General features: G+C 38.4%; 1 protein-coding gene across 2 annotated transcripts in view; it reads left to right on the top strand.

Annotated features, from left to right (window-relative positions):
* sult4a1 (sulfotransferase family 4A, member 1) overlaps nt 1–24,101 on the top strand; it is a 55,992-nt gene extending 31,891 nt beyond the window's left edge. Inside the window, exons 6-8 of one of the 2 annotated variants that reach the window (XR_013886830.1) lie at nt 7,986–8,124; nt 12,080–12,205; nt 16,829–16,914. Coding sequence is in view for 1 of the 2 variants with exons in the window: in XM_080190829.1 (XP_080046955.1) it covers nt 7,986–8,124; nt 16,829–16,941 (252 nt within the window). In the remaining variant the exon portion in view is untranslated. Of the gene's footprint in view, nt 1–7,985; nt 8,125–12,079; nt 12,206–16,828 lie in introns of both variants that reach the window. The other variant, XM_080190829.1, reaches the window with a different exon arrangement.
* Nucleotides 24,102–25,876: the final 1,775 nt, after the last annotated feature.

Raw genomic sequence — 25,876 nt, 5'->3', positions numbered from 1 at the left:
AAACATGTTCAAGATCAATAAGTCAGAGCTTTGTTGGAAGAACTGATATTTCCAGAAGAGAAGACCGCAGAAATTAAAAATGCTAAAGATTACTTAACTGCTTGCTGGGAACACTGCAGGAGCTTTCAAGTTTAAGCTCAGAGTGGTGTACTTGTCAGAGATACCAAGGGCTTTAAAGAATTAATCTTAGGAACATCTGCATTTGGTATTCAAATAAGAAAGCTGAGTGACATGGACCTTCTGTCAAGAATGGTTCTCTTGTGCAGTCCATACTATCAAGGAATAATGTGCCAGAGACAATATTGACTTGAAGGTTTTGCTTCTCCTCGATAATGCCCCAGATCATTCTGCAAACCTTGATAACTTATTGCAAAATGTTCGTGTTTTTCCTGTCACCTAATCAAGTCCTGTGACTTCATTGCTACTGCCCATGGATCAAGGGCAACAGTGACATTCAAGGCCTGATATTTACATCACATCTTCTCCAGGAAATAGATGATGAGAAATTAACAATCAGGAAATTTTGGCTTACCTTTAATATCCTTGAGAACGTCAATGATATTGCTGATTTGTGGGATGAAGTTATGTTGTGTATGAATGATGTGTGGCCCAAACGTGTCAACAACCTCAGAGGATTTCACAATGTTGTCCTGAAGTAGAGCGGGAGATCACCACCTTAGCAAAGGAAGTTGACTTTGAAACGGTGAAGAAGGGTAACTTGGAGGAATTACTTGAGTCCCATTGTCACAACTGAGACATGACGGAAACTATATCTATGTATTTATTCATTAACTGGACCATTTTATAAAGTTATGTTTTCCTGTGCTGTGAAAAATGGAGAATTTCTGAGGCAGCAAATTCTTCAGCCAATCAACTGATGTTTTACAGCAGTTTCAAGGTAACAACAGTCATGGCGATGAGTTTGGTCCAACTAACCCCACACAAAGAAAAACCTTCAAGCCGTAATGGGGCAGCACAGTAGCATAATGGTTAGCACTGCTGCCTCACAGTGCCAATAACCCAGCTTCAATTCTGGCCTCAGGTGACTGGAGTTTACGCATTCTCCACTTGTCTGTGTGAGTTTCCTCTGGATGCTCCAGTTTCTTCCCAGAGTCCAAAGATGTGTGGGTTAGGTTGATTTGGCCATATTCAGTTGTCCCTTTAGTGGCAGGGAGATTAGCAGGGTAAAACAGGTGAGGTTATGGGATAGGACCCAGGTGGGATTGTTGTCAGTGCAGACTTGATGGGCCGAATGGTCTTTTTTGGAACTGTAGGATTCTGTGCTTCTATTCTATTTACAATAATGGTGCTAACGGCAAAAACGTTAGCAGTCCTAATAGCACATTTCAGCAAAGAGAGCAGCAGTTATTTAAGCCGATGCCAGTGTCTCCAAAAACAAAAGGATTGAGACACCAATTAAACACCTAGATTTCAGCCTTAGGAATATACATCCCGCATCCAACTTGAGGAGTATGTCACCTGATCTCCCCCAAGCTACACTGTAATAATGTCTGTTGGAACTTAACTCCAGCAGTTGCTGTCTGATCTCTCAAGGCGAACAGAAAAGCCTGCACAATCCACCATCTAGCTGGTGGCAGCAAAAAGAACACAGACTTTCATCAAACCTGCCAACTGCTGGAACCTCGCAACTCTGTGTCTTCAGTCTAACTCATGCCTTCTCCTGTTGTGCATGTCTCACTCTGGAAAGATGAAATATTCTATAATTAGCTAACCTCCCTTCAGAAAGAACATTACAGTTGACTCATGATTTTGGACTCTGGACATGTGTAAAACCGATACTTGTATTCTTACTGTGGTTGTGCCTTGAACACTTGTTTTTTTTTGCATACCCCCCATTGTGTGAGTGTAAAAAGGAATGGATGTTGTGAAACCCCTCTCGTGTGCATGTGTATATAGAAAGAAAAATAAACCAACCCTTTTATTTTCATCTTACCTTGCATTTGCTGTGGAAATTATTAATAGAGAATTGGAAGGTTTCCGAATTTAAGGGTTGGGAAAAATATGCTACTATTTATAAAGGGGGAAATTTAAAAAAAAACACCCTTTTCTGTTTACAGATGGGTAGAGAGTAGGGAAATCAGGGCAGTTTAAATTGATCCCCTTCCTGCCTATGACACCATGGAGAAGAATTATTGAAAAACAATGAGCTGAAGATAAAGGTTCCACTGTTGAAACACCATCCCCTTGAACGTCAGCAACAAGGTGGATGTCAAAACATTCCAAGTTAATGAAGAAACAAGAGAAATCACCACTGAGAGTAAACAGAACAGAGTACGTAGCTCCACTGTGGAAAGGGTGTTCAATGATGGCATTTAGAGCTATCAGATATCTACCAACGGAAGAAAAGAAAATTGCCCATCATGTTTGGATAAATATTTCAAGGTCATTGACGATCCTGCCCCTTCATTCTATTAACTTCACCCGGACCTGGCTGTTCAAAAAATTCCACCTTCAATCTAAAACCATAATCATTCCAACTTAAAAATCATTGGCCTTCTGTATGTAGAAAACGTGTGTGTGGTCAGTCAGAAAACACATGAGATAGCCAGCTTTTCACTTAACACCGGAAAACAAATATCCTTTTTCCTCAGAAGAAAGAGAAACTGGTGAATATTATTTAATTCAAATTTATACAGAATTTCTTTTATGAATAGTGACTTACTTTACAAGTTATTTGATTTAGGAATGTACTGTACTGTTCACATACTGCACAGTATGTGAACTTGTGATTTAGTTTTTCACTAATAGTGAAACCAGAGTGCCTATTAATGCCATATTAAGATCCTGGAGCTTCCATCAGCAGTGCTTGTGTTGAATCGTGGGGATCAAATGGCAGGACTGCCAAACCAAAGCTAGTGTCCCCCATGAAGCTGCATTGATCAGCATCAAAGCCCAACTCTGATGGACACGCTATTGTGACTGGATACCCAGAAACCACCTCCCTCAGCAGGTTCGCTTTTCTCTGCTCTCCATTGGCCAACTCTCTAAGATGTGGGTAAGCTGGCGTTGGACTGGCATAAACACAGTAAAAAGTCTGACAACACCAGGTTTTAGTCCAACCTATTTATTTGATAATATACTCACTAGCTTTCGGGGTTACCCCCTTCGTCAGGTGAATGGAGAGTTCTGGCCTCAGACAGAGCATATAAAGCACAGACAGTTTAGAGATTACTGATTAAAATGCGAATCCTTACACCTAACCTGCTGTTCAAGACCTGAAGTGGCTGATAATGTGAGTGGAAGGAGCACTGATCACAGTTTAAAGAGATGTGTATTGTCTCCAGACAGTACAGTAAGTGAGGTTTTGCAAACCCAGGCAAGTCATGGGGGTTACAGATAGTGCGACATGAACCCAAGATCCCTGTTGAGACCGTCCTCATGTGTGCGGAACTTGGCTATCAGTCTCTGCTCAGCGACTCTGCGCTGTCGTGTGTCGTGAAGGCCGCCTTGGAGAACGCTTACCCGAAGGTCAGAGGCTGAATGCCCGTGACCGCTGAAGTGTTCGCCAACAGGAAGGGAACAGTCTTGCCTGGTGACTGTCGAGCTCGACAGTCACCAGGCAAGACTGTTCCCTTCCTGTTGGCGAACACTTCAGTGGTCACGGGCATTCAGCCTCTGACCTTCGGGTAAGCGTTCTCCAAGGCGGCCTTCACGACACACGACAGCGCAGAGTCGCTGAGCAGAGACTGATAGCCAAGTTCCGCACACATGAGGACGGTCTCAACAGGGATCTTGGGTTCATGTCGCACTATCTGTAACCCCCATGACTTGCCTGGGTTTGCAAAACCTCACTTACTGTACTGTCTGGAGACAATACACATCTCTTTAAACTGTGATCAGTGCTCCTTCCACTCACATTATCAGCCACTTCAGGTCTTGAACAGCAGGTTAGGTGTAAGGATTCGCATTTTAATCAGTAATCTCTAAACTGTCTGTGCTTTATATGCTCTGTCTGAGGCCAGAACTCTCCATTCACCTGACGAAGGGGGTAACCCCGAAAGCTAGTGAGTATATTATCAAATAAATAGGTTGGACTAAAACCTGGTGTTGTCAGACTTTCAACTCTCTAAGGACAGCCAAAGGAAAAGGTATGAGGAAATGCTCAAAGCTGCCCTATAGCGTGGAAGTTTACCACCACCACCACCAATTGCGAGGAGAAAACTGTGGACCACTCAGTGTAGCTTCACCTGTTCCATAAAGGCGCAAGCTGCTTCAAGGCTCAACAACTTGACTGCGAGGCAGGATGGCAGCAGCAGAGAAAGGAGAGGGTAGCTGACCCAGAGCTGTGAATTCCACTCCCCTCACACAACATGCCCCCACTGCAGCAGAACCTGTGCCTCCGGTATTGGGATCCTCAGTCATCTGAAGACTAACCAAGCGTGATGGATGTTATCCTCGATTTTTGAGGACTGCTACAGAGCTTTGCCAGACAAGAAGTGTCCAAAAGAACCTAACTTTTGTTTATAGATTGATTGATTGCTGTGGAAACTGCTGATTCACTTAAATTTGTTTGACTTAAAAGTCACAGTTTTAAAGAACGCAACCAGGACTTTGATTTATGAGACAAAAATAAGGAAGTCTTGCTTCAGTTGTACAGAGCTTTAGTAAGATTACAGGTGAAACATTGTGTGCGGTCTTGTCTCCATGTGTAAGGAAGGATACACTTGCACTGGAGGCATTGAAGCAAAGGTTCACTAGATTGGACAACCCTCTCATCCTAGGAACCAATGATGGGATGGGTAAATTGGGCCTCTACAGTCCGGAGTTTAGAAGAATGATAGGTAATGCATACACAATTCTTAAGTACTTTACAGGATGCAGTGAAAGGTTGGTTCCCTTTGCTGAAAAATGCAGAACAGTGGGGCCACCATTTTGGGAAGAGGGGTGATCATTTAGGACTGAGATGAGGAGAAATTTCTTAACCCAAAGGGCTGTGGATCTCCATAATTTGATGTATTTAAATTGGATTGTGGTGTATCAAGCTATCGAGGGATCTGGGGAATGGTCAGGAAAGTTGAGTTAAGGCTAATGGTTAGCCATGATCATAATGAATGGTGGAGAAGGTTCAAGGGATGATATGGCACACTCCTATATTCTTATGTTCTTATAGAATTATATGGTTCATCAGGGCCTTCTATCTGCTGCACTTCTGAAATGACCACAGGTCCTCAGCATATTATAAGTAAGAATGACAATTAAGTTTGCTCAAAATTGGCACTATTTGAACATGGTCTTGGAATTGTCTTAAACATAGATGCATAATTGATGAAAAATGGATTATTACAATGAAGCAAGATCGTGTTATTGGAGCAAATATTCATGGGTACTGGAAATTGTTTCTCAGACGTCAAATAATTTTTCAGGTTGATCCTCTAGGACTAGTGGGTCCTACAAACTGTCACTCCTTATTTAAAATAGTCTAATCAGGTTGTAATGAAAATCATCAAATTCTTCTGTGATTACTTTTTTTAACAAATTGGCTTATTATTTATTCCAGTTTTTACAATCTTTTCTTTTTCTGCCTATTCTCATTTTCTATTTCAACACTTTCTTTCACATGCTTCCCTTGTTACCCCTTCATTTCTTTCATTTCTTTCATTTCACACTGCGAGACAGCACTGCCATAAGGTGCAAATGTTTGCAAACATTTTTATTTGTTTGGGAGGAATAATGACTGCAAGAAAAAACATGTCTATTTATTCACTAAATGCTATTACAATAGGTTTCAATTGAACTGACAGCACCACACCAGAAGATCCAAAACAATAATCATCTGAATGTGATATTTGGGTTCCATTGCTTGTCTGATAGTTTTAAAAAAATCTTTTATACCAGCTTCAGAATTTGTGTCTATTATGTTCCATAGTAAATTGCTAAAATTAGCCTCAAATTCCATAACACATTCCATTGTGATGTATTGGACTTGTTCAGTGTTGGGGCGGTATTAGCTAAAGACCTTGTTTGAAATGAAACAGTTCTGATGCTAATGTGTTAGTCACCAGATGCTCCAGTAATCTAAACACTCTGCCACCCCCTGGCAGAGATTTCATACTACAATATTACTATGTCCAGATTATGGTATGGCCCTCCATATAACAATAACAATTTTTGAATTTCTAGCAGCTACCAAACCTTAGGGGGGGGGTGCCACTACCAACCACACTGCCACCCCCTTTCAGTCCTCAGCCTGATCATTTCAGGCCTCCCCTACACTTGAGGCTTAAATGGCAAATAATTGCCTGCCCCAAAGTAAAGTCACTGCGAGGTTGGGGCAGGCAGGAACCCAGCAGGAAGCCCATTCCTTCTATCTAGCCCATTAAGTCTACACCAACTCTCCAACAGAGCATCCCCGACCCTGACACACACATATATACACACACACACATATACATATATATACACACACATACATATACACATACACATACACACACACACATATATACACACGCGCGCGCACACACACACACTCCTGCCCCCCCCCAAAAACGATCCCTGTAACCCCATGTGTTTAGCTCACTAATCCCTCAAATCTACACATCTTGGGATATCAAGGGGCAATTTAGCTTGGCCAGTCCACCTAACCTGCACATCTCTGGACTGGGGAGGAAACTGGAACACCCAGAAGAAATCCACACAGACAGCTACCCGGGTCCCTGGAGCTGTGAAGCAGCAGAGCTGACCACTATGCCACCCAAACCTTGTGCCAGAAGCTCCTGCTCTTCTTAAGCTAACAAGTTTTTGCAGAGGAGAAAGTCACTTCATATTATTCTGTGGCAGAACAAAATGACACTAAGATCATGTGCATCCAACAATGCATTTTATACACTTAACTGGATAAGTGAGGTAAATAGACGTTACAGGAAGAGGTTAGAAACTGGACATTCTGTAGCAAATGATGCACCTCCTGACTCCCTGGAGTCAATGCACAAGTCAGGATAAGTGCAGCTCCAAAAACACTCAGCCATTAACCCATCCAGGACAAAGCAGTTTACTTGATTAGCTTCTTAAACATTCACTCCATCCATCACCAGTGTGTATCCCCTTGGCACTTGCCAAGACATCTTCAATTGCATCCCCCAAATCTGTGATCACTACCATCTAGAAAGACAAGGTGTGCAGCTGCATGGGAACACCACCACCTGAAAGTTCCCTCCCAAGTTGCAAGCCATCCTGACCTGAAACTATATTGTCATTTTTTTCCATGGTCACTGGGTCGAAATCCTGATGCACCTTACCGAGGAAGTTGAAGGAAAGATTGGGATATAGTCATGAGTGGAAGTATAATTGAACTGTAATCTCTGCAATCCTAGATGTTGGAGAGGGGGGTGGATAGGGGAAAAAATCATAGAGCAAAAATATTAAATACTTTTATAGGGATGACATACCTCAAATAAACCTATCAGTGTCATGCACTATCCATCAATTTGACATTGTGCAATTCACAGACCAGCAGTGGAAGTGAATGTGAATCTTTAGCTATAATTCCTGGTAGTTGGGCAAGGAACATTTAAAATATAAAGTTGAAGTTGCCATAGTCCCAGATGACCATAGGCTGAGTGGGTTGATTTAACCCAAGGATCACAACACCTCAGGCAAAGGATATGGTTGAGAAGGCAGGGCCTTCATGAATAACTTCAGCTGGTATGAGAATTGAACCCGCGCTGTTGGCATCATTCTACATCTCAAACCAGCCATTCAGCCAACTGATCTAAACCGACTCCTGTTTAAAATATACAGGTGAATGGGAAGAATTCCTTCAGAGGTTTACATTCAAACATAAATAAAACCTAGATATTTGTTGTCCAGCTTTTGATAACTTGACATAGCTACCCTTGCTAACTGGCATATTGAGTTGGATTGGGAGGGATACTGTGTTGCATCATAGCAATTCGTAGAATAATTTGGTAGCAATTTTCACGACAATCTCCAGCTAAGGTTGTTTTTTTCCCTCTTGTTGGAAGAACCTCGCAGGTACGGTGGAGCTTTTGGTGCGGTTCCTAGGAGTGTCATATGACAAGACTCAAATGGAGTCTGTAATTGAACACTGCCATCAGCTTGTGGACCAATACTGCAATGCAGAAGCACTTCCCATTGGAAGAGGTGAGTGCTGTGATAAATGTGATTTTTTTTTTTGACTGCTTCATGGTGACAGATACTGTGAATCAATGGTACTGTGGCATAAGAGAAATGTAGTAAACGTGGGATGTGCATTAATGATAACATTCTGCATTTTAAAATTTGATTCACTGCAAGCATACTAAATCCTGGTCATTTTACAGATCATTGTATCTGTGAATCTAACCTACGAACATAGGAGGCAATATTTATTTTCAGATAATTTCCATTGAATGCCTCACATTTTTAAGATAGACAAGGTAATCAGAATAAGTTTGCAGAAACCACGACTGCATTTTCTAGTATTAGAAATATGAAATAAAGCATTGTAAATTGAAGTATATGCTTAACTGTATTATAAGTGAATATTTACTCTGGAATGTTCCCACTGTCTTCACTCTAACAATTTAAATTTTTCCTAGTTGGAAGAACATAGTTGAGATCTGCCTGTTCCTCCCACTCTAACTAGTTATCGGAAGGCACACAAGCGTGCAATGACTCTGTATTTGATTTTTCACTAGGGATGAGAAATGTCAACCTTCTGGCAGAATTCCAACTTTCTATTGTGGAATTCTATCCTTTGAAATACTTTTGGACCTCAGCCTCCTTAGTTGTGGCACCTCACTTTAAACATTCTGAACGCAACAAGGGGAGAACTGACTTACTATTAAAATAAAAACAAAGTGCCAGAAAATCTCAGAAGGTCTGGCAAATCTGTGGAGAGAGTAACTAGAGTTAATGTTTTGAGTCCAATATGAAACATCTTTGGAACTGATTTACAATTGATCAGGCAGAGAGGAGTATATCTGTGTACAGTTGCCTGCACCTGTTTGCCTACACAGTATATTGACGTGTGAGGCATGTTGTCAGATCATGAGTTGGTGGGTGAGAAGGGATCAAATGTGTGTGTGAAGTGGAGATTCTGAGGACTGCCCATGATCAAATGTGGCCAGGAGAGGAAGCAGCTGGACAGGCCATCCCTGAGCACTGCTGCTAACCTAGAGGAAATTGAGCTGCTGACTTTTCCTGTTTCAATGGCACTTGCTTTCCAGATCAGGCCTGTTGTGGGCAAACTTGTTTTTTCACTCCCTGTTCGCAGTAATACCTGACCACACCCTGCAGTAACTGGTGAGAGCTCCCTTTTAGACTTTTGTGCATCTTTGGGCTAAAGGCTTTTTTTTTCTCATGGATCAGCATGTGAGAGTTTGGGAGTGGAAAAGAGGACAGTTTCACTAAACGTTTGTGTGCCCAATTCATCTTGTTGGTTATAAAGCACTGGGTAGTAGGTCCTATTTGTACCCTTCTGTATTCTCTACAGCTGCTCAGCTTTACTGACCAGCAAGTAAAATTGAACATGACGGTATTATTGAAAATGAGCATAAACAGTTGCACTGTCAGAAAACAGTCAGCATTCAATTTTGTCATTTTGTTTCAACAAACATTGAAAAATGAGGCAAAAGTATGAATTTTACAAACATTGTTTAAATTAGTTCGGAGATTGTGGTTGTCATTATATGTTTGGGTAAATTAGTTACAATGATTCAAAGTTCTATGTACACAACAACAACTTGAACTGATAAAGGGATTTCAAAGTATTAAATATCCAGTGTGATTTGGAAGCATTATAAAGCAAAGTATGATATCGAGTCAGGGAGATGTTAGGTCAGATTGCCAACAGTATGGTCAGAGAGGTAGGTTTTAAGCAGTATCTTCAAGGAGGAGCATGTGGTAGAGAGGTGGAGAGGGTTAGCAATGAATTCAGAGCTTGGGACCTTGACAGCTGTCGGTATGGCTGGTGGTGCAATTAAAATCTGGAGTGTTCAAGAGGCTGGAAATGAAAGGAGCACCAATATATATTTGAGCGTTTGGGGCTGGCAACGATTATGGAGATGGAAAGAGGCAAGGTCATGTAGGAAGTGGAAAATGAGGGTGAGAATTTTAAAATGGAAGCAATGGGGTCAGTGAGCAAAAGGGTGAAAGAAGATCCAGACCAGGGTGTGATTAAAAAAAGATGGACAACAGAGCTTTGGATTACCTCAGGTTTACAGAGTGTAAAATGTAGATAGTGGAGGCTGGCTAGCAGTGTGATAGAATAGTCAAATCTAGAGGTAACAGAGACACACAGATCTGAGTTTCAACAGCAGGTGAGCTAAAGTAGGCATGGAAACACAGTGTTATAGAGGTGAAAATAGGAAATCTTAGTGATGGCCCAGGTTTGTGGTTAGAAGCTCATCTTGGGGTTGGAACAGTCTGGTTCAGCCTCAGAGGAATGAAATTGCTAGCTGGGAACATAGTTGGTTGTGGGAACTGAATACAAAGGCTTCAGTCTTCCCAGCATTTCAATGGTGGAATTTTCTGCTCATCCAATACTGGATATCAAAAAGCAGTATGTGAGTTTAGATATGGAGAAGAGACTGGGTGGGATGATGGTGAGGTTGTCAGTGTACATGTGGAAACTGACATGTTCATAATAGATTATAATTGACATGAAACTTCATTTAAGCTGAGATTTTGATTTTATTATTATCACATATTAGCATACAGTGAAAAGTATTGTTTCTTGCATGCTATACAGACAAACCATAGAGAAAAAAACAAGAGAGTGCAGAATGTAATGTTACGATCATTTACAACCTCTGCCTTTGGAATTGGAGCATGTTCAACTGTCTAAGCTGAGCTATAAGGTAAATCAAATTCAACGTGTTCGATTGTAGCTTCAAGTTTCCTTCATGGACACAATTGGGAATTTAGGTCCAAAAACGCCCCTCATTTCTTTTCACAAATTATCAGATCTTTTTGTTTGCACCTTCTCTTATCATTGTAACATCTGTGGTGACCAACTAGCCATATTTTTTGTACAAATTCCAGATTGGATGATGAGGTAACCTCACTTTCACCACGAGGAATATGAATACACATTTAACAGATATCTCGCTTGTAGCATTGTTTTTGTTAACATTTTTATCATGTCCTGAAGATTTTGGCTTTCACCGTTTCCAGGGATGCTGGCAAGCCTCTTATCCCTTTCTCTGAGCAGCTATGCTCTTGTTTGAATGCTGACAGTTTTCAGGCTATTAGACATTCACTTCAAGGTATTTTCTACTGTTTGGTTCTGCATTCATAACTAACTATTGAATTGATACTCTGTCTTACTCCCAATGAGTCTAGTAATCCAGCCACTGCTCACTTTCCTCATTAAAAAGGGAAAGTGATGAAGAAAAAGTGCATAATTTCTCAGAATTGAGGAAAGCAATGATTTTTGCTCAGAACTAGAGTGTGGCATTAGATAGTGAGCGTGGTGTGGATCTGGAGAGTGTGGCATTAGATTGTTGGTTTGACTTTAACTGTAAAGGAATGTGGCACCAACGCTGCCTTTTGATTCTGAATTGAAGAGCTACGTGACATCAGGAAGTAAGTCTGACACTGAAAGGATGTATATTTGGTTGAATTGGTGCTGGGGCAGTGGACCCCATCTTCTCTTGTGGAACCATTGGAAATCAGGATCTGATTTCACCACAGGAACTTTAAAATTCATACTCTTGCACTTTAACATAAATTATTGATGAGAACGCACAAGTATGACCCTTGGCTCATCTTCACATCTCTGGTTCATTTGTTTCCAGTTGGATCTTCTTGCAATTTATCGTGTTAAAATGGACCTTGATTATTTTGATGAGATTAACTGTACCATACCTGCACAATAAATAATAATCATGGTTGTAGTTCAATTGCCTGTGCTTTTGTTTTTTTTAATTTGAAACATTTTTTATATTTTGCTTTGATTTCTGAAATAAAAATAAAATTATCCAAAAGAAGGTTTTGGGTGAAAAAATAATTCACCGAAATGCTGCACATTCATTTGCTTTCATTTTTCAGATTTTTTTCCTAAATTTTGTTTATGTTTGAAGCATTTTGGTTTCTTCTTCCCTTTTGTTTTTAGCACATCAACTCATTGAACTGAAGACCTAGTGTAATTGGTGAGAAGGTAGACTAGCTCTATCCCATTGCCCTTCCTTCTATTTTGTGGCTTTTCATCTAAATCCACGCACATATATTTCACAGCAAGGTGGGTACAGTTCTTTATTAGTCAATAGTATTTCTTAACTTAATTTTTATCTGATGCTTTTGATTAAAGGATAAGTACATTGCAATAGGAAACTAATTCCTGGTATCACTTGCACCATTTTGTTATCACTCCATTTAGCTCAGATTACTTTTAACTTCTGTGATTTTTATCAGCCCTGTTTTATCCAAAGAGAATTATGTGTAAGTAATTAAATGTTCACTTAAGTCTTGAAACTGAGTTAGTAGTAAAAGTACTGTAATTTAAAGAATAAGGAATATTCTCAGTAATTTAGTACCTCCAACTCTAATTTTGATTATTTTGGCAATGAACCTTCATTGATCCTTGTGGTTTTAACTCAGTGTTACAATCCTAGTTGGTGTTACTACTAGATGGGAAAGTCCCAGAATAGAACCCTGACTCAGAAGACTATAATTTATTTTAGAGAAAATGTGGAGGAACAAAAATGCCAATTGACTTTTAACAGTAGAAACAAAATGATTAATCATGAGAAGATTGACTATAATACAATATTCCTTGACTCCCACTTATTTTTACAAATGTACACAGATTTCATGGATAACGTCGAACTCTGAATCCAAATAGCAGATACCACTCGATCATTCTTCCATGGATTTCTTCTTAAGCTCCCTCCTCCTGATGCCATGTGCTTCCAAACTCCACTTTCAAAAAGGCGTGCTATAAAGTGTTGTTTCAAACAATGCTTGCCATCAGCTGTTTTCATTCGGAATCCATCTCCATGTTTTCCATCTCTCCTTTCAAAGTTTCATCTCCACTGTTTTAACAGTGAACCACTTCCAGGTTCTCCAACTCTCCTTTCAGAATTCCTTTTTCTTGAATGCTTCTACATAAACTGTAAGATCCAGCCACTGCTGTACAATTATTTCACCTATCTGTCCACAATCTGTGGTAAGATATCACAAATCTTAAGACTACTACAGATATCTTTTTGGCTTCTCACTAACCATTCATCCTTAGCTTTGTCAGTGGGTTCAGTTGTCAGTATCCTTTTCTAGTCCAATTTCCTCTGTTCTTCTAACTTCAGACTTCCTTGAAACTTCTCTTCATTTCTCTAGTTTGCATACCTAGTTGTTCTTTAGGTTTCTGGCACTTGTCCTCTTTGCCCCTTACTCCAATGCATGGCCTTTCTTCTAGCAAAGCTGTGAGAAATGTTCCCTCTATTCCTGCAAAGCTCTTTCTCTTCTGGCTTCCAGTTTAAAAAGTAAACCCAAAATGGTCTTCTCCATATAAGTGCCTGTCATTGCTCAGCAAAATCTCATTCTTTCCCCAAACAAGTTTACATTTTGTAAACTTCCTCAGCATGGAAACATAGTTTGAACTGAAACCAAAACCCCCATACTTGCAAACATCTTTGTTTAACATAAACCTAACTAGAGTTTTACCCTTTTCATGCACAAAACCACTAAATTAAACCCACTTTATACCTTTTTAATATCTGACAATACAAATATAACTTAGTTAAACTACTTCTGTTGTCCTGACAAGTGACTTACTTCTTCCTGCTATAGATCCTTTTATCTCTGGAGTTAAGTGAGACCTCTGGACCTGATGTTATCCCTCTTTTTTTATTCCTAGATGTGTGCCTCTTATTTGTCATTTCCTTTGACGTATTTCCTTTCTTTGCCCTTGGAAATTTGCTTTTATTCATTCTTCCCTAAAGACAATGACACCACTTATCTGTCCAATCGTTGCCCTATTTTCTTTCTGATTTCTAAAGCTATGAAAACTGCTGTTAACGCTTATTATACATAATCTTGTAAGTTATAGCCTAATCCATTATCACCTATATTATTTCAGTATGTTTGTTTCACCAATCTTCTTGAATATTATACATTTCAAAGATTTCTGCTCTTGAATGCTTGAGTGAGCCATTTTCTAATTGCATTGGACATCTTCAGAGCTCTTGACAGAGTCTGACACTGTAACCATGTTTTCTATTAAATTCTTTATTCTGCAGTTGGTGGCTCATCATTTGACACTTTTGTCCATCAAATCAGGAATTCTTCAGAATAATCTATTACTCTGTTTCTATGGCCTCCACTCATCATACATTTTTATTGATGACTCCCCTCTCCGTAAACTTACTTTGAATTGCACATTTTTAATACACAAATATTCATTCCTCACAATGTATTAGCTGAATCTCTGTATTGCTCTTCAACAAAACAATTAAATTATTGTTTTATTTTTAGTTCTTCAAAGGTGTAAGGAGTAATTTGATGCTTTGCTGCCATATGATCAGTGGTGGGACTTGAACACTATCGTGCCGATTCTCTGCCTTGCAGTCCCTGTCTTGAGACTACACAGCAGCAACTCAGTCACTGGAAATGACTGCTATGGTTTCTTCTTATTCAGAAACCCAACTAACAGCTTCTTTACCTTTGGTCCATTCTTGTTTCCACAGCTTTAGGAGTTTGAAACACTTTTACCTCCAAAAATTCTTAATTTTCATATAGCTACCTATTATTCACAAGATTTCAATACTACTGTAACTTTAGTAGAGTGTTAACTAACTCATTTTCACACTTGAGTAGGATACAACAGAAGAACTGATCATTTGTTAAGTGATTCATCACTTACCCTTCCTGTCCAACTCTTTGTCCTCCACTATAACCTATTTGGTCTTAGTAGTTTTATTAATGTTACCCTGGTTATTGCTTCTCTGAAGTTTCCTCTTTTATTCCCACTAACTCTAACCATGGAAGCAGACGTGCTTTTCTTTTTACTTGCATCCTCAGATTGTGGAAGAAGAATCTCATCACACCTACTCCTACTTCAACTCATTCTTACCCAGGATCTCAAAAGTGTTGAGCTCTTGGATCTCTGCTTTTTCTTTCTTCTACAATACAAAAGATTTTAAAATCCAACCCATTTCTTGATATTCCATCCAACTGTCAATGGCATCCTGATTTTTGGGTGTGGCTCCTAACTTAAATTCCTTTTGATAAGAATGTAGAAAGAAATGTGTGCATAAAGGAAGGAATGAGTTTAGGTCCAGTTTCTATTTAAAATGCATGAATAAAATAGCACATCAAGTGGTTATAGCCAATATTTTGGAATGACCTACTAATGATGCAAAGGATCCATGATGTTCTTTGATACTTATGTCTGCATTGATGGGTGCTTTGCACTGCAGAATCTTACAGATGAATGATTAATGTGGAATAAATCTTAATTATCATAAATAACAAATCTGGCAAAATGATCCTTTGGGAATCATCACGTTCTCTTCTATCTCTACTAATGCTTTGACCGTTGGCAGCCGCTTCCTGCCCTTTTAATCCCGTTTGTGTCAAAATGTTGATCACCCAATCCATTCCTGCCTCCATCTTATCTGGCTTGGTAAATAGTTTCTTCTCCTTGGGTACTATCATCACTTTCTTTTTTCAAAAACCCCGCTATTGACCCATTGTGTCATTACAAACTACAAATCCAACTTCAAACTCTGCTTCCTCTCAATCCTTTAATGATTTTTTTCCAATCTGCCACTATCCCTTTTTCTCTCTTTCAACTTCTCTGCCGCTGCTGAATGCCCATCTTCCTCCTCTGCCATTGTCTTAGGTTGAAGTTGATCAACCATGGCACTCTTTATTGAAAAATTGAGCTTTTAATCATCTTATCTGATTGCTGACTTTCACGTAAATAATATTATCCATTAATGCCTGCTGCCAAAAGCTCAACCAGTGGTTTTGTCAACTCAACTTTGACAATTCAAATGTTCTTCTGACCAGCCAGCCCCCTTCTCTGGGTGGCACAGTGGTTAGCACTGCTGCCTCATAGTGCCAGGGACCCGGGTTTGATTCCCGGCCCGGGTCACTGTCTGTGTGGAGTTTGCATATTCTCCTTGTGTCTGCCTGGGTTTCCTCCCACGGGCCAAAGGTGTGCTGGTTAGGTGGATTGGCCATGCTAAATTGCCCCTTAGTATTAGGGGGAACTAGTTAGGGTAAATGCATGGGGTTATTACACCTTTCTTAACTAATATTTTACAATTATTGGTTAACAGTATATCTTTAATGCAAATAGCATATTGTTACAGATTAATAGATTAACGTAGTAGCATTTTTTACTGATTTGTATAACTACATTAATTTAATCTATTGATTAGCATAATATAACTTCAGTAATTAATACCATTTTGATCAATATGATATAACTTTACTGATTAGTATAATAGTATAGTTATAGTTGTAAATTTAACAGTATGATATTACTACAATATTAGTAATAGTGTAATTGTATAACTTTATTTACTGATATAGTACTACAAACTTACTAATAAACCTGCTATACTTTAAGTAATCCTTTAAAACCATGTTACCTTTCCACTCTATTTTCTGTTACCATACTTCATACTTGCCAATCCCATCTGAAAAGAAATGGTGTCCTTTTAAAAAGCCCGATCTTGATTGCGTTTAGTTTAGAATTATTTGTGTGAAACTAATTGTCATCAAGATTTAGGTAGTAATAATCACAGAGCTTCAATCAATTTTGCTTTTTGAGCCATGACTGAATTGAACATCTACTTAGGCAAATATATTTTCACTAGGCTGACTGTAACAGAGGACATTGTTTTGTTTATTTCAGGACGGGTTGGCCTGTGGAAGGACATCTTCACTGTTTCAATGAATGAGAAATTTGATGCCGTTTTCAAACAGAAGATGGGAAAATCTGACCTCAGCTTCGACTTCAGCCTTTAGGGGATGAAATGCATGCTCTCCAGTATTCTCAACACTAGCTAGAAGTGCTTCTCTGCATTTGTCCCATCAATCACTTTGTTAATCTTTGCTGTTACTTGTATTATGGCAGCTCTTTAGTGAAGAGTGTTGGGTATTCTATATCTATATTAGCAGTTTCCTCACCTTTTGCCATCTTAACTAGTAGGTTGCCTCATAGCAGAGGTGTAAGGCAGATTATCTAAGGAAGCAATTTATATCTAAACTACAATAGCTTTGATGGTAAGGGCAATTACTGTATACTCTAAACTGAAAATTTAAAAATTTAAAAATATGCAAACGTATACACACAAGCATGCAAAAGAAACCAAAATTATAAACAAGGAAAAATACTGCTGCAAAATGTTTTGTTTTTCTTCTGTTATTATTACATGACACGTTCTTGTCTGTTTGAGTATTTTGTTAGGAGCAAGCTCCAAAGTTATGTCCAGTTCAGAATTAAACTAGTGTAAGTTATTTGGATATTGCCACATTTAACTCGTTTGGATTTGCAAAGATGACAATGTAGTGAATTGAGTCAAATATTGCATCAATCTTTACAAACAAAATCAATATCATTGTGGAATGATGGTGATTGAATTATTCAGTCCTCTGTTGACACTAGTCATCCTTGAGTTTAATAATGCCAAATTTCTGGTTAGCCAGGTTCAGTGATATGCGAGAACTTAATCTGCAGCATGTTGATGTGACAGAATGATGCAACTGGACAAATAAGTAATTGAAATAAGCTGGAAGCAGCATAGGTCTCGTTGCATTCCACAGAGCCCGAGCATATGAGAAATCAGGGACATGTGGCTCCATCATTCACTTCCTGCACCCTGGACAATTTGGTCATTTATTATTCGTCTCTTTGAAAATAACATTTATATTGCTGCAGCAGAATAAAATACAGTTAGATTATTTTATATTGTTTGAGAGTATTCAACAAAATCATTTTGCGGCTGATACATGTTTTATTTCGTAAAACACGCTGTTACCAAATCATTTACCAGATGTTACACGTTTTCTGTATCTTGGATCTCCATCTCGACTTAGATGACAAAATTATTCATTGTCTCCAAAGTGCCAGTTTGGCCTTAAGCTGACTGAGGAAAGTGGGTATTTGAGATCGAGGATCTCAAACACAAGACTGAGGTTGTAGTTTATCCCTGCACTTATATATGCTTCACAGACTTGGACAATCTACAGCGGGCACCACAAGGCGCTGGAGAATTACTAACAGAGGTAGAAGCCTTTGCAAGATCCTCCAAATTCAATGGGAAGAAAGGTTGTCCATCAGCAATGTCCTCCTCCAAGTAACTTGCCCAGCATCGAGGCACTAATCACTCAAAACCAGCTCTGCTGGATGAGACATATAACTCATGTTCCAGACACTTGAATCCTGAAGCAACTGCTTTATTCTGAATGTGGTCATGGCAGGAGTTTCCTCAGGAAAACAGTGCAAACACTTTAGGCATATTTTCAAAGCAGAGCATTGCTGAAGAGGTCCAATAGTCCCACCAACTAATAGACACCCTGGCTTGTGACTGACCAAAATGAAGAAAACTTATTCAGGAAGACACCGGACACACGGAGAGACTTTGAGAATGTGCAGATGTCGGAAGGAGTGCGCAATCCACCAAACAAACCCACTTACTCAACTCTTCAAACATTACCTGCTGTACGTATGGAGAGTCTACAGATCGAACACTGGACTCATCAGTCATTTCAGAACCCATCAAATGTGAGTGCAAGCAAGTCATCCTTGAACCTGATGGGCTGCCTGAAAAGAAGATGATGATATTATACAAAAAAAACTCCATCTGTTTTTGAGTAAACAATTAAATTAGTTTAACCCTATGAGCACTTGTATTTCCAGAGTTTTATAGTTCCTGACTGACCTTTTGTTCTTGAGATTTTACTTAAATGTAAGTTAGTGTTCACATATTGCTGCAACATTCTTACTGAGACATTATTAACTTTGTTAATATAATGAAACCATACATGTTATAATATAATATAATCCTTGCCTCCTAGATGAAACAATTCTTTAATGTTCTGTTCTGCCTTCTCCCCTTATATAACAGCAGATCTTAGTATTTCCATCCCCACGCTAAATTCCTGGCTCTACAAATCCATGTAACAGTTACTTGCATTCAAAAACTAAGGGTTTAAACACATTAATCGGTTGAAACACTGACTCTCATCTTTGCAGCCGGTGAACAATAACTTTACTAGTAGCTGACTTGGTATTGAAAATATCAATAACATTAATGTTAATTTTCTCTGATGCTGTTGAAATGAGAGATCCCAGTTACGATATAGTGAAGATCAGCGCATATTTAAACAAATGGTTGATCACTGCATAAAATGTTGCAAACATTTTTGTGGTATCCTAAAGCAAATGATTTTCCAGAAATGATGCCCTGTGTTGTGGTTTTTTTTTTAGCTTGCTGTTGCAGTGATATCAACCCTAAATTATTGAAATATTATACATTGAAATAGGTTAACCCCTCCAGAACTTGCTGGGGCTTGGGTGTCTATTGCTCCCAGGTGGAACACCTGGGGCTAAAAGTCCTCAGAAGCTCAGTACCACCACCCCCCCCAAAAAAAAACCTAGTAATTACCATTTACTTGGATATGCTGCCAAGAACAGCACTGGCTACAACTTTTGCATAACTGTTACAATGTTATGTTCTATGTGCATTCAACCCTACATATTCACACATTGGCACTCTTGTATATTCAATTGCTGCTTTTCATTTGACATTTACTTTGAGGTTTAAAGCTCAATGCAGTGGGGTCATTGGTCTAAGTTAGGCTTGAAGGAGATTTTGGATTTTTCCTAATTGGGAGGATTGCTCTGCAGTGCTATTGGATAAATGGCATTTTAAAACTGGTTCTGAAACCTCACTAAATAGGGACCATTGAATTTTCAGTATGCATTACTGCTAGTAAGAGGTGTTTGTATCTTGCATTGCTATCATTTTAACTGAGGAAGTAATATTTGAGGCTATGATATTTCTGCAATATTCTGGTTACTGCTTTTTTCCAGACTGAATCATCAGACCATGCATTTTGAATCATTTGTTTTACAACATTTGATTTGATTTATTATTGTCACACATTGGGATACAGTGAAAAGTATTGTTTCTTGGACGCTATGCAGACAAAGCATGCTGTTCATAGAGTACAGAAGGGAGAAGGGAAAGAGAGAGTGTAGAATATGGTGTTACAGTCATAGCTAGGATGTAGAGAAAGATTAACTTAATATATGGAGGTCCATTCACAAGTCAGATGGCAGCAGGGAAGAAGCTGGTCTTGAGTCGGTTGATACATGACCTCAGACTTTTGTACCTTCTTCCTGACAGAAGGAGGAGGAAGAGAGAATGTCCAGGGTGTGTGGGGACCTTGATTGTGCAGGCTGCTTTTCTAAGGCAGCAAGAAGTGTGGATAGAGTCAATGGATGGGAGCCAAAAAAGAAACTGCTGGAAAATCTCAGCACATCTGGCAGCATCTGTAAGGAGAGCAAAGAGCTGATGTTTCTCAAAGCCGAATAGGAGGCTGATTTGCATGATGAATTTCTTCAAACTCTGCTTTTTCTTTTAACTTGTTGAACCAGTAAAATGTCAACACAATTCTTCAATGTCAAAGCTCATTGTTCGAACATATAGGTGTGATGTGAACATTATGACATAGCCAATGAAGAACACTGCTGGGTTTTTTACTACTAGTCTTATGATGATCATGTTCCTCTTAAAGTTTACTGAGGTATTGTCCAGTCCACTGCTGAAACAGTTATTCCAGCAAATGCTGTTTTGGTGCAAGGTCTCTTTTTTTCCCTAAAAATAGCATCATCTGTGGTCTTCTAATCATACATAGCTCCAAATCTGGAGTTGGCACTCCACTAGAAGTGGAATGTCACATTGCTGATAGGTTCACCTTCAGCAGTCCAGTCTCATTGAACTCAATGCACATAGTTTGACTTTCATTTCTTAAACTAATGTTGATTCAAAGTGGTTTACCAGCATCCTATTAACATAGTGTATTTCTAGTTCTTTTTGCATATTTTGCTGCTATTTATTTGAAGAGTGGTTTCACTTGTTCAGTCAAGGCAAAAGATGCACTGACCTTTGGCTCTGTCCTTGTAATCTGTATGTACAAAATTTACAAGTGGGGTTTGTGTCACCTAGATTCATAAGAGAGGACATAATAAAATAATTGTAACTCTCTCAAAGCTTGAAAGGACTGATATCAAGAAAACCTACCTTATCAGCAATGGGGGTTTGATAAGTGGAACATCAATTTTGGTTGGGATGTAGCAGCTTTGCTATCTTTTTGTAATTGTGGCTTGACATAAATTATATAATGTTTCTTTCTTTTTCTTGCTTAATTTATACCAAAATCCGTGTTACCACTTAATTATGCCTTTTAAAAAAAATAAACGTTTCTCACTGAGGAACATTCTATGTGTGTTGCATGTTTGCAGGGTATTGACAAGTCCAGAGCAGAGATTAATAATTTCTGATCTTGTTTATTCTCTGCAAAATTCTCTCTCTTTGCCATTGGTAGAAGGTCTGTCCTTCAGCTGAGAATATGGGACATTTTTGTATGGCATTTTGCTTGCTTACTATCCAGATGCTGGTCAGAAAGTTGCCGGAGTGCGGTGGGCGTGGATTTCTGTTTCACAGTGACAGCAGAAAATCCCATGAGAAAACCAAAATGGCATTTGCACCAGCAGGATTTCCCATTGCAATTGTCTTTATCCCCCTTGCCAATGACGTGACAGAAATCCTGATGTTCAACATCAGGATCCCTATTGGGCTGCTATCTGATAATCCATCCCCCTCATTACGTAATCCATCCACTGTGAATCAAGAACAGCGCCAAGCCTGGTGGGGTCTATTTTTACACTCATGTACTGGGGTGCCCTTAAAAAAAAAAGTTCCCTGATCTTTAAAAGATTATGTTGATGGTGGAGTGGGCTCAATCAGAGCCTGCCCCACCAGTGTTATGTTCTGAGACCCAACCCCTCAACTTTTTTCAACTATTCCCCATACAATACGGCAGATAAAGCTGCTGATGAGACCAGTGGCTTTAACATTGTTTTTCCCACCTGCTGCATCACTTTGCCAAGAAAAAGGGAACATTCTGCCTCATTTTTCAGTGGCTAGAGCTAGTGATATAACATCTTCTTTTAACCTCATTCTATGCCTTGCTTTTATGAGGTGTTTTAGCAGCCCAGTCAAGATGCTTGCCCAACCAAGATAGATCGATTAGGATGACTTTCTAGTTTGAAGTTAAGACTTCCATGTATAAATGAATTGCCTGATGCTTATTAGTTACCATGGTCTGTCAGACAATTCTTTCTTAATTATTCAATCTATGATCATAATTTTAACAGTTTTTGTTTTTATAACCATACCCTTGCTGATTCCAAAGTACTTGTGTATCGAAAATGTCATTTGTCTTAAGCAACTGAGGGACCCAAAAATTATTTTTTGTCTTGAATGGCAGACCAATGATTTGCTATTTTTATTTCCCTGCTAATGCTTTTCGCACTACGGGAACAAGAGCACTTCGAAAAATTATATCTTTGTGATATAAATGAAATTGTATGGGGAGCCAATTACTTGAGTTACATTTTATGGAAAATTAAGAATACTAATGTCCATTTGTATGATGTGGTTACAATATTACAGTGTGAACTAGTGTGAACCTTAGTAACAAGAGATTGCTTTAGCATGTTATCTTTTATTTTCCTAGAACAGTGTTTACCCCAATGTTGACACTATCCAAATGTCTGTCTTCACCTCCACCAACATGTTGGATGTATTTCTGTCTTTACTTGTTTTTTTAGCTTTGTCTCTCACTACTCTTGAACTTCAGTTATATGATCAAAATAAAAAAGAAATCTAACAAATCTAAGCCAGAGGAGATATTTCCCAAAATCTCATGACAAAATGACCATTATGTCCATTGTCCAAATGAGCCTTGGTTGCTGTTGCATCTACGCATAATCAATCTTTGGTGGTAACTAATCTCCATATGTAAAGTAATTGCTAGTGATCTTCTGAAATTGCAGCAGCAATGGCTATTTATCAAAGCTATATCCATTAACTCCAACTTTTGTATTTGATGTTCAAAATCTATCCTAGAAAATTACATTTCTGCATCTTCATGAACAATGTTTTCACTTGTAGTGCACTACATGTTAGGAAATGCTAGGATAATTTAAAAACTGGGGTTATAAAGGCCCATGCTGGAGGAAAGCAGCTACGCTCAAGCAGGAGGCCAATGGAGAAAAGCAAGCTGAACAAAAGAAAATTATTAATTTTCAGTTTCATTTCAGGACTTTCTTCTCAGCTCACTGCTAGATTGCTGGAAATATTTCACTAATTAACAAAATGTTACTTCTCCACCATACCCTTAAGGTTAAAAGCTGTGATATTTCTAAAGCAGGGCATTTTATTTAGAGTTTTGTATGGATTTTGTTTTGAACATTTCTAATTCTACAAAGAGATATTACGAGTATGCGAAGAAGAGTGAGGAAGCTGTAAATCCAATATGCAAAGTATTTAAACAATGTTCTTTAAAACTCAAGATAGGTGTACAACTGTACTCTAAATAATGATGCACTTCTGTCCTTGTCTTTGACAGTTGATCAAATATTATACAGATATGTGTTGAAAGGTGATCAGTGTCACTGAAAACTACTCCAAAATGTTGAGTATGCAACTATTTCTTCAGAAATATACAGAAATTGCTGTGCAGGGTTTCAATCATGCTTGTAGTAAGACTTGTAAGTAATTATACTGTACATCATGTGTGGCATTTATTTTCCAGTGTGGTGTCAAAAGTTGTGGCCCCTAGAAAACATTAATCTTTGACAAATTACTGGGTAGATCTTCCAGAATTTTGAAGAAGATCTATACATATGTAAATATTTTCTGATGCATATTCTACTGCATATAAAAAGCTGGACAACAAACAATTATATTGGTGAATCATGTATATTGTGTATTCCATTATTAGCAAAACAATATACTTGTTTCTTAACTCTTGTTTCAAGTTGTTCTATTTTGAGCTTAGAAATTACTGTTGGATTGTTAGTCTAATTATTAAAATGGTATCTGTTGATCATACAGAGATAAATCTATTTATTTTGAGCAGGTTAATATCTTGGTCAAAACACAGGGGGAAAAAAAACCCGAACTTTCTTAGCTTTGCTCCCAAATTGAATAATTGATGGTCTAATTATACAGGTTTGAAAAAGCTTTTTGTTACAGTAATTGCCACTTATGCTGGCGAACTGCATACAAGATGGCTGCATTGTCCAGACCATCATTTGGCATGTTTTGTGCTTTCAGAATCAGAATGTTACTTGGAACCCACAGATAATGAATGACCAAAGGCTCTTAATTAAGGCATGCTATGTTTAACGTAAGTGGTAATATCGTTTTCACTAGAGATATTCTACTCATCATTAAAATGTAAGATTGGAATTTGATCAAAATTATTTTTAAATCCATTAAGGGATATGGAACCAAGGCAGGTCAATGGAATTATGATGTAAATCAACCACTATCCAGTTGACTGGTAAAATAGGTTTGAGGAGTAGTGACGACTTCCGTTCTTATGCAAATAGATCAATGAATTCACAAAGCAATACTAAATAATAGCCATAAAGAGAGTAGATATGGCAAAGGTCAGAATTTATCCAAATCATTAATTAAAGGTCAGTTTTGAACAATAGATTGGGATGAATCATTTTTAATTATGAATTAGAAAATGTTATTTATTTAACTGCAAGCCAATGCCTATCAACCTGCATTAATATTATGTTTATGATGAGGGAAAAATTTACTTCATGAACATATGGAATTGTGTATAAATGAAAACTGAACATTAAAATGTAACAGGGAATGAATCAGAACATAGATTACACGTAATGGCATGAATGAGAATTAAATTCTAATTATTGTGCATATGTATGTAAAGAATATATTAATCAAGATTTAAAAACACTATACAATCAGCATTTATAACTAAATTTCCAAAAATTATAAACACATTTACTCTTAACTTTATACTTCAATAGTTCACTTCTCCATTTAACAATCTACAATAGCTCTTGCATAAAGCAAACTGATTTTATCACCACTTAATTGTGTCTTTATATCTTATATCAGGATGCATAGGAAGAGTACTCAGCTATGTCTGTGTCTTCCTAGGTCTTCAGAAACCAATTAAAATTGAAGAGAACCCATGAAGAGTATAATGAAAACTAAAACATGATATAAAAAAACAGGAAAAGTAATAAAATGGGATAAAGATAGCTGAAAGGAGGGTATTTCAAAAACCACTAGCAAGGACAGTAAGGAATTTTACAAATAAATCAGTAAAAAGATAGGGCCCCTGAGAAGAAAGGATTGTCAACTTCTGGATGACAATAGCCCTTTTTTTAAAAAGAGTACTTTGCATATTTTTACCTAGCGTGATCAATATCAGAGAGATGATGAATTCTGAAGTGGGTGAAAGTTGTGGGAACCAAATTGTGAAAAGGAAGATTTTTGATAAGTCAGTTAAGACAAAGGCCCAGGGCCTAAGAGACTACATTCTAGTTCCCAAATCAATGATGATTTGCTGCAGGGGCTATGGTTCATGGTGTGCCCTTGCTAGTTCAGATTGAGGTCGGTCAGAAAAGAAATTGATCCACCTATCTCATCTGAATGATTTCTATGCAGAAGTTGCTGCCTTCAGTGCTGGCCTTGTCAGTGTTGCCAGCCTGCTCTGCGCACAGCACGTGTTGCTGGTAGCCTTATTTCCTGCTCGCATTGGAAAAAAAAGCCTGCTTTTTCTTGAAGGCAGAAATAAACGATTGACACTGGAAATTCTTGAGAAATGAACATCAGGTCAT

The sequence above is a fragment of the Carcharhinus amblyrhynchos genome, chromosome 6 (assembly GCF_965287045.1).
Source record: "Carcharhinus amblyrhynchos chromosome 6, sCarAmb.v2.hapA, whole genome shotgun sequence".
NCBI lineage: Eukaryota > Metazoa > Chordata > Chondrichthyes > Carcharhiniformes > Carcharhinidae > Carcharhinus > Carcharhinus amblyrhynchos.
This window is presented reverse-complemented; position numbering and strand designations above follow the sequence as displayed.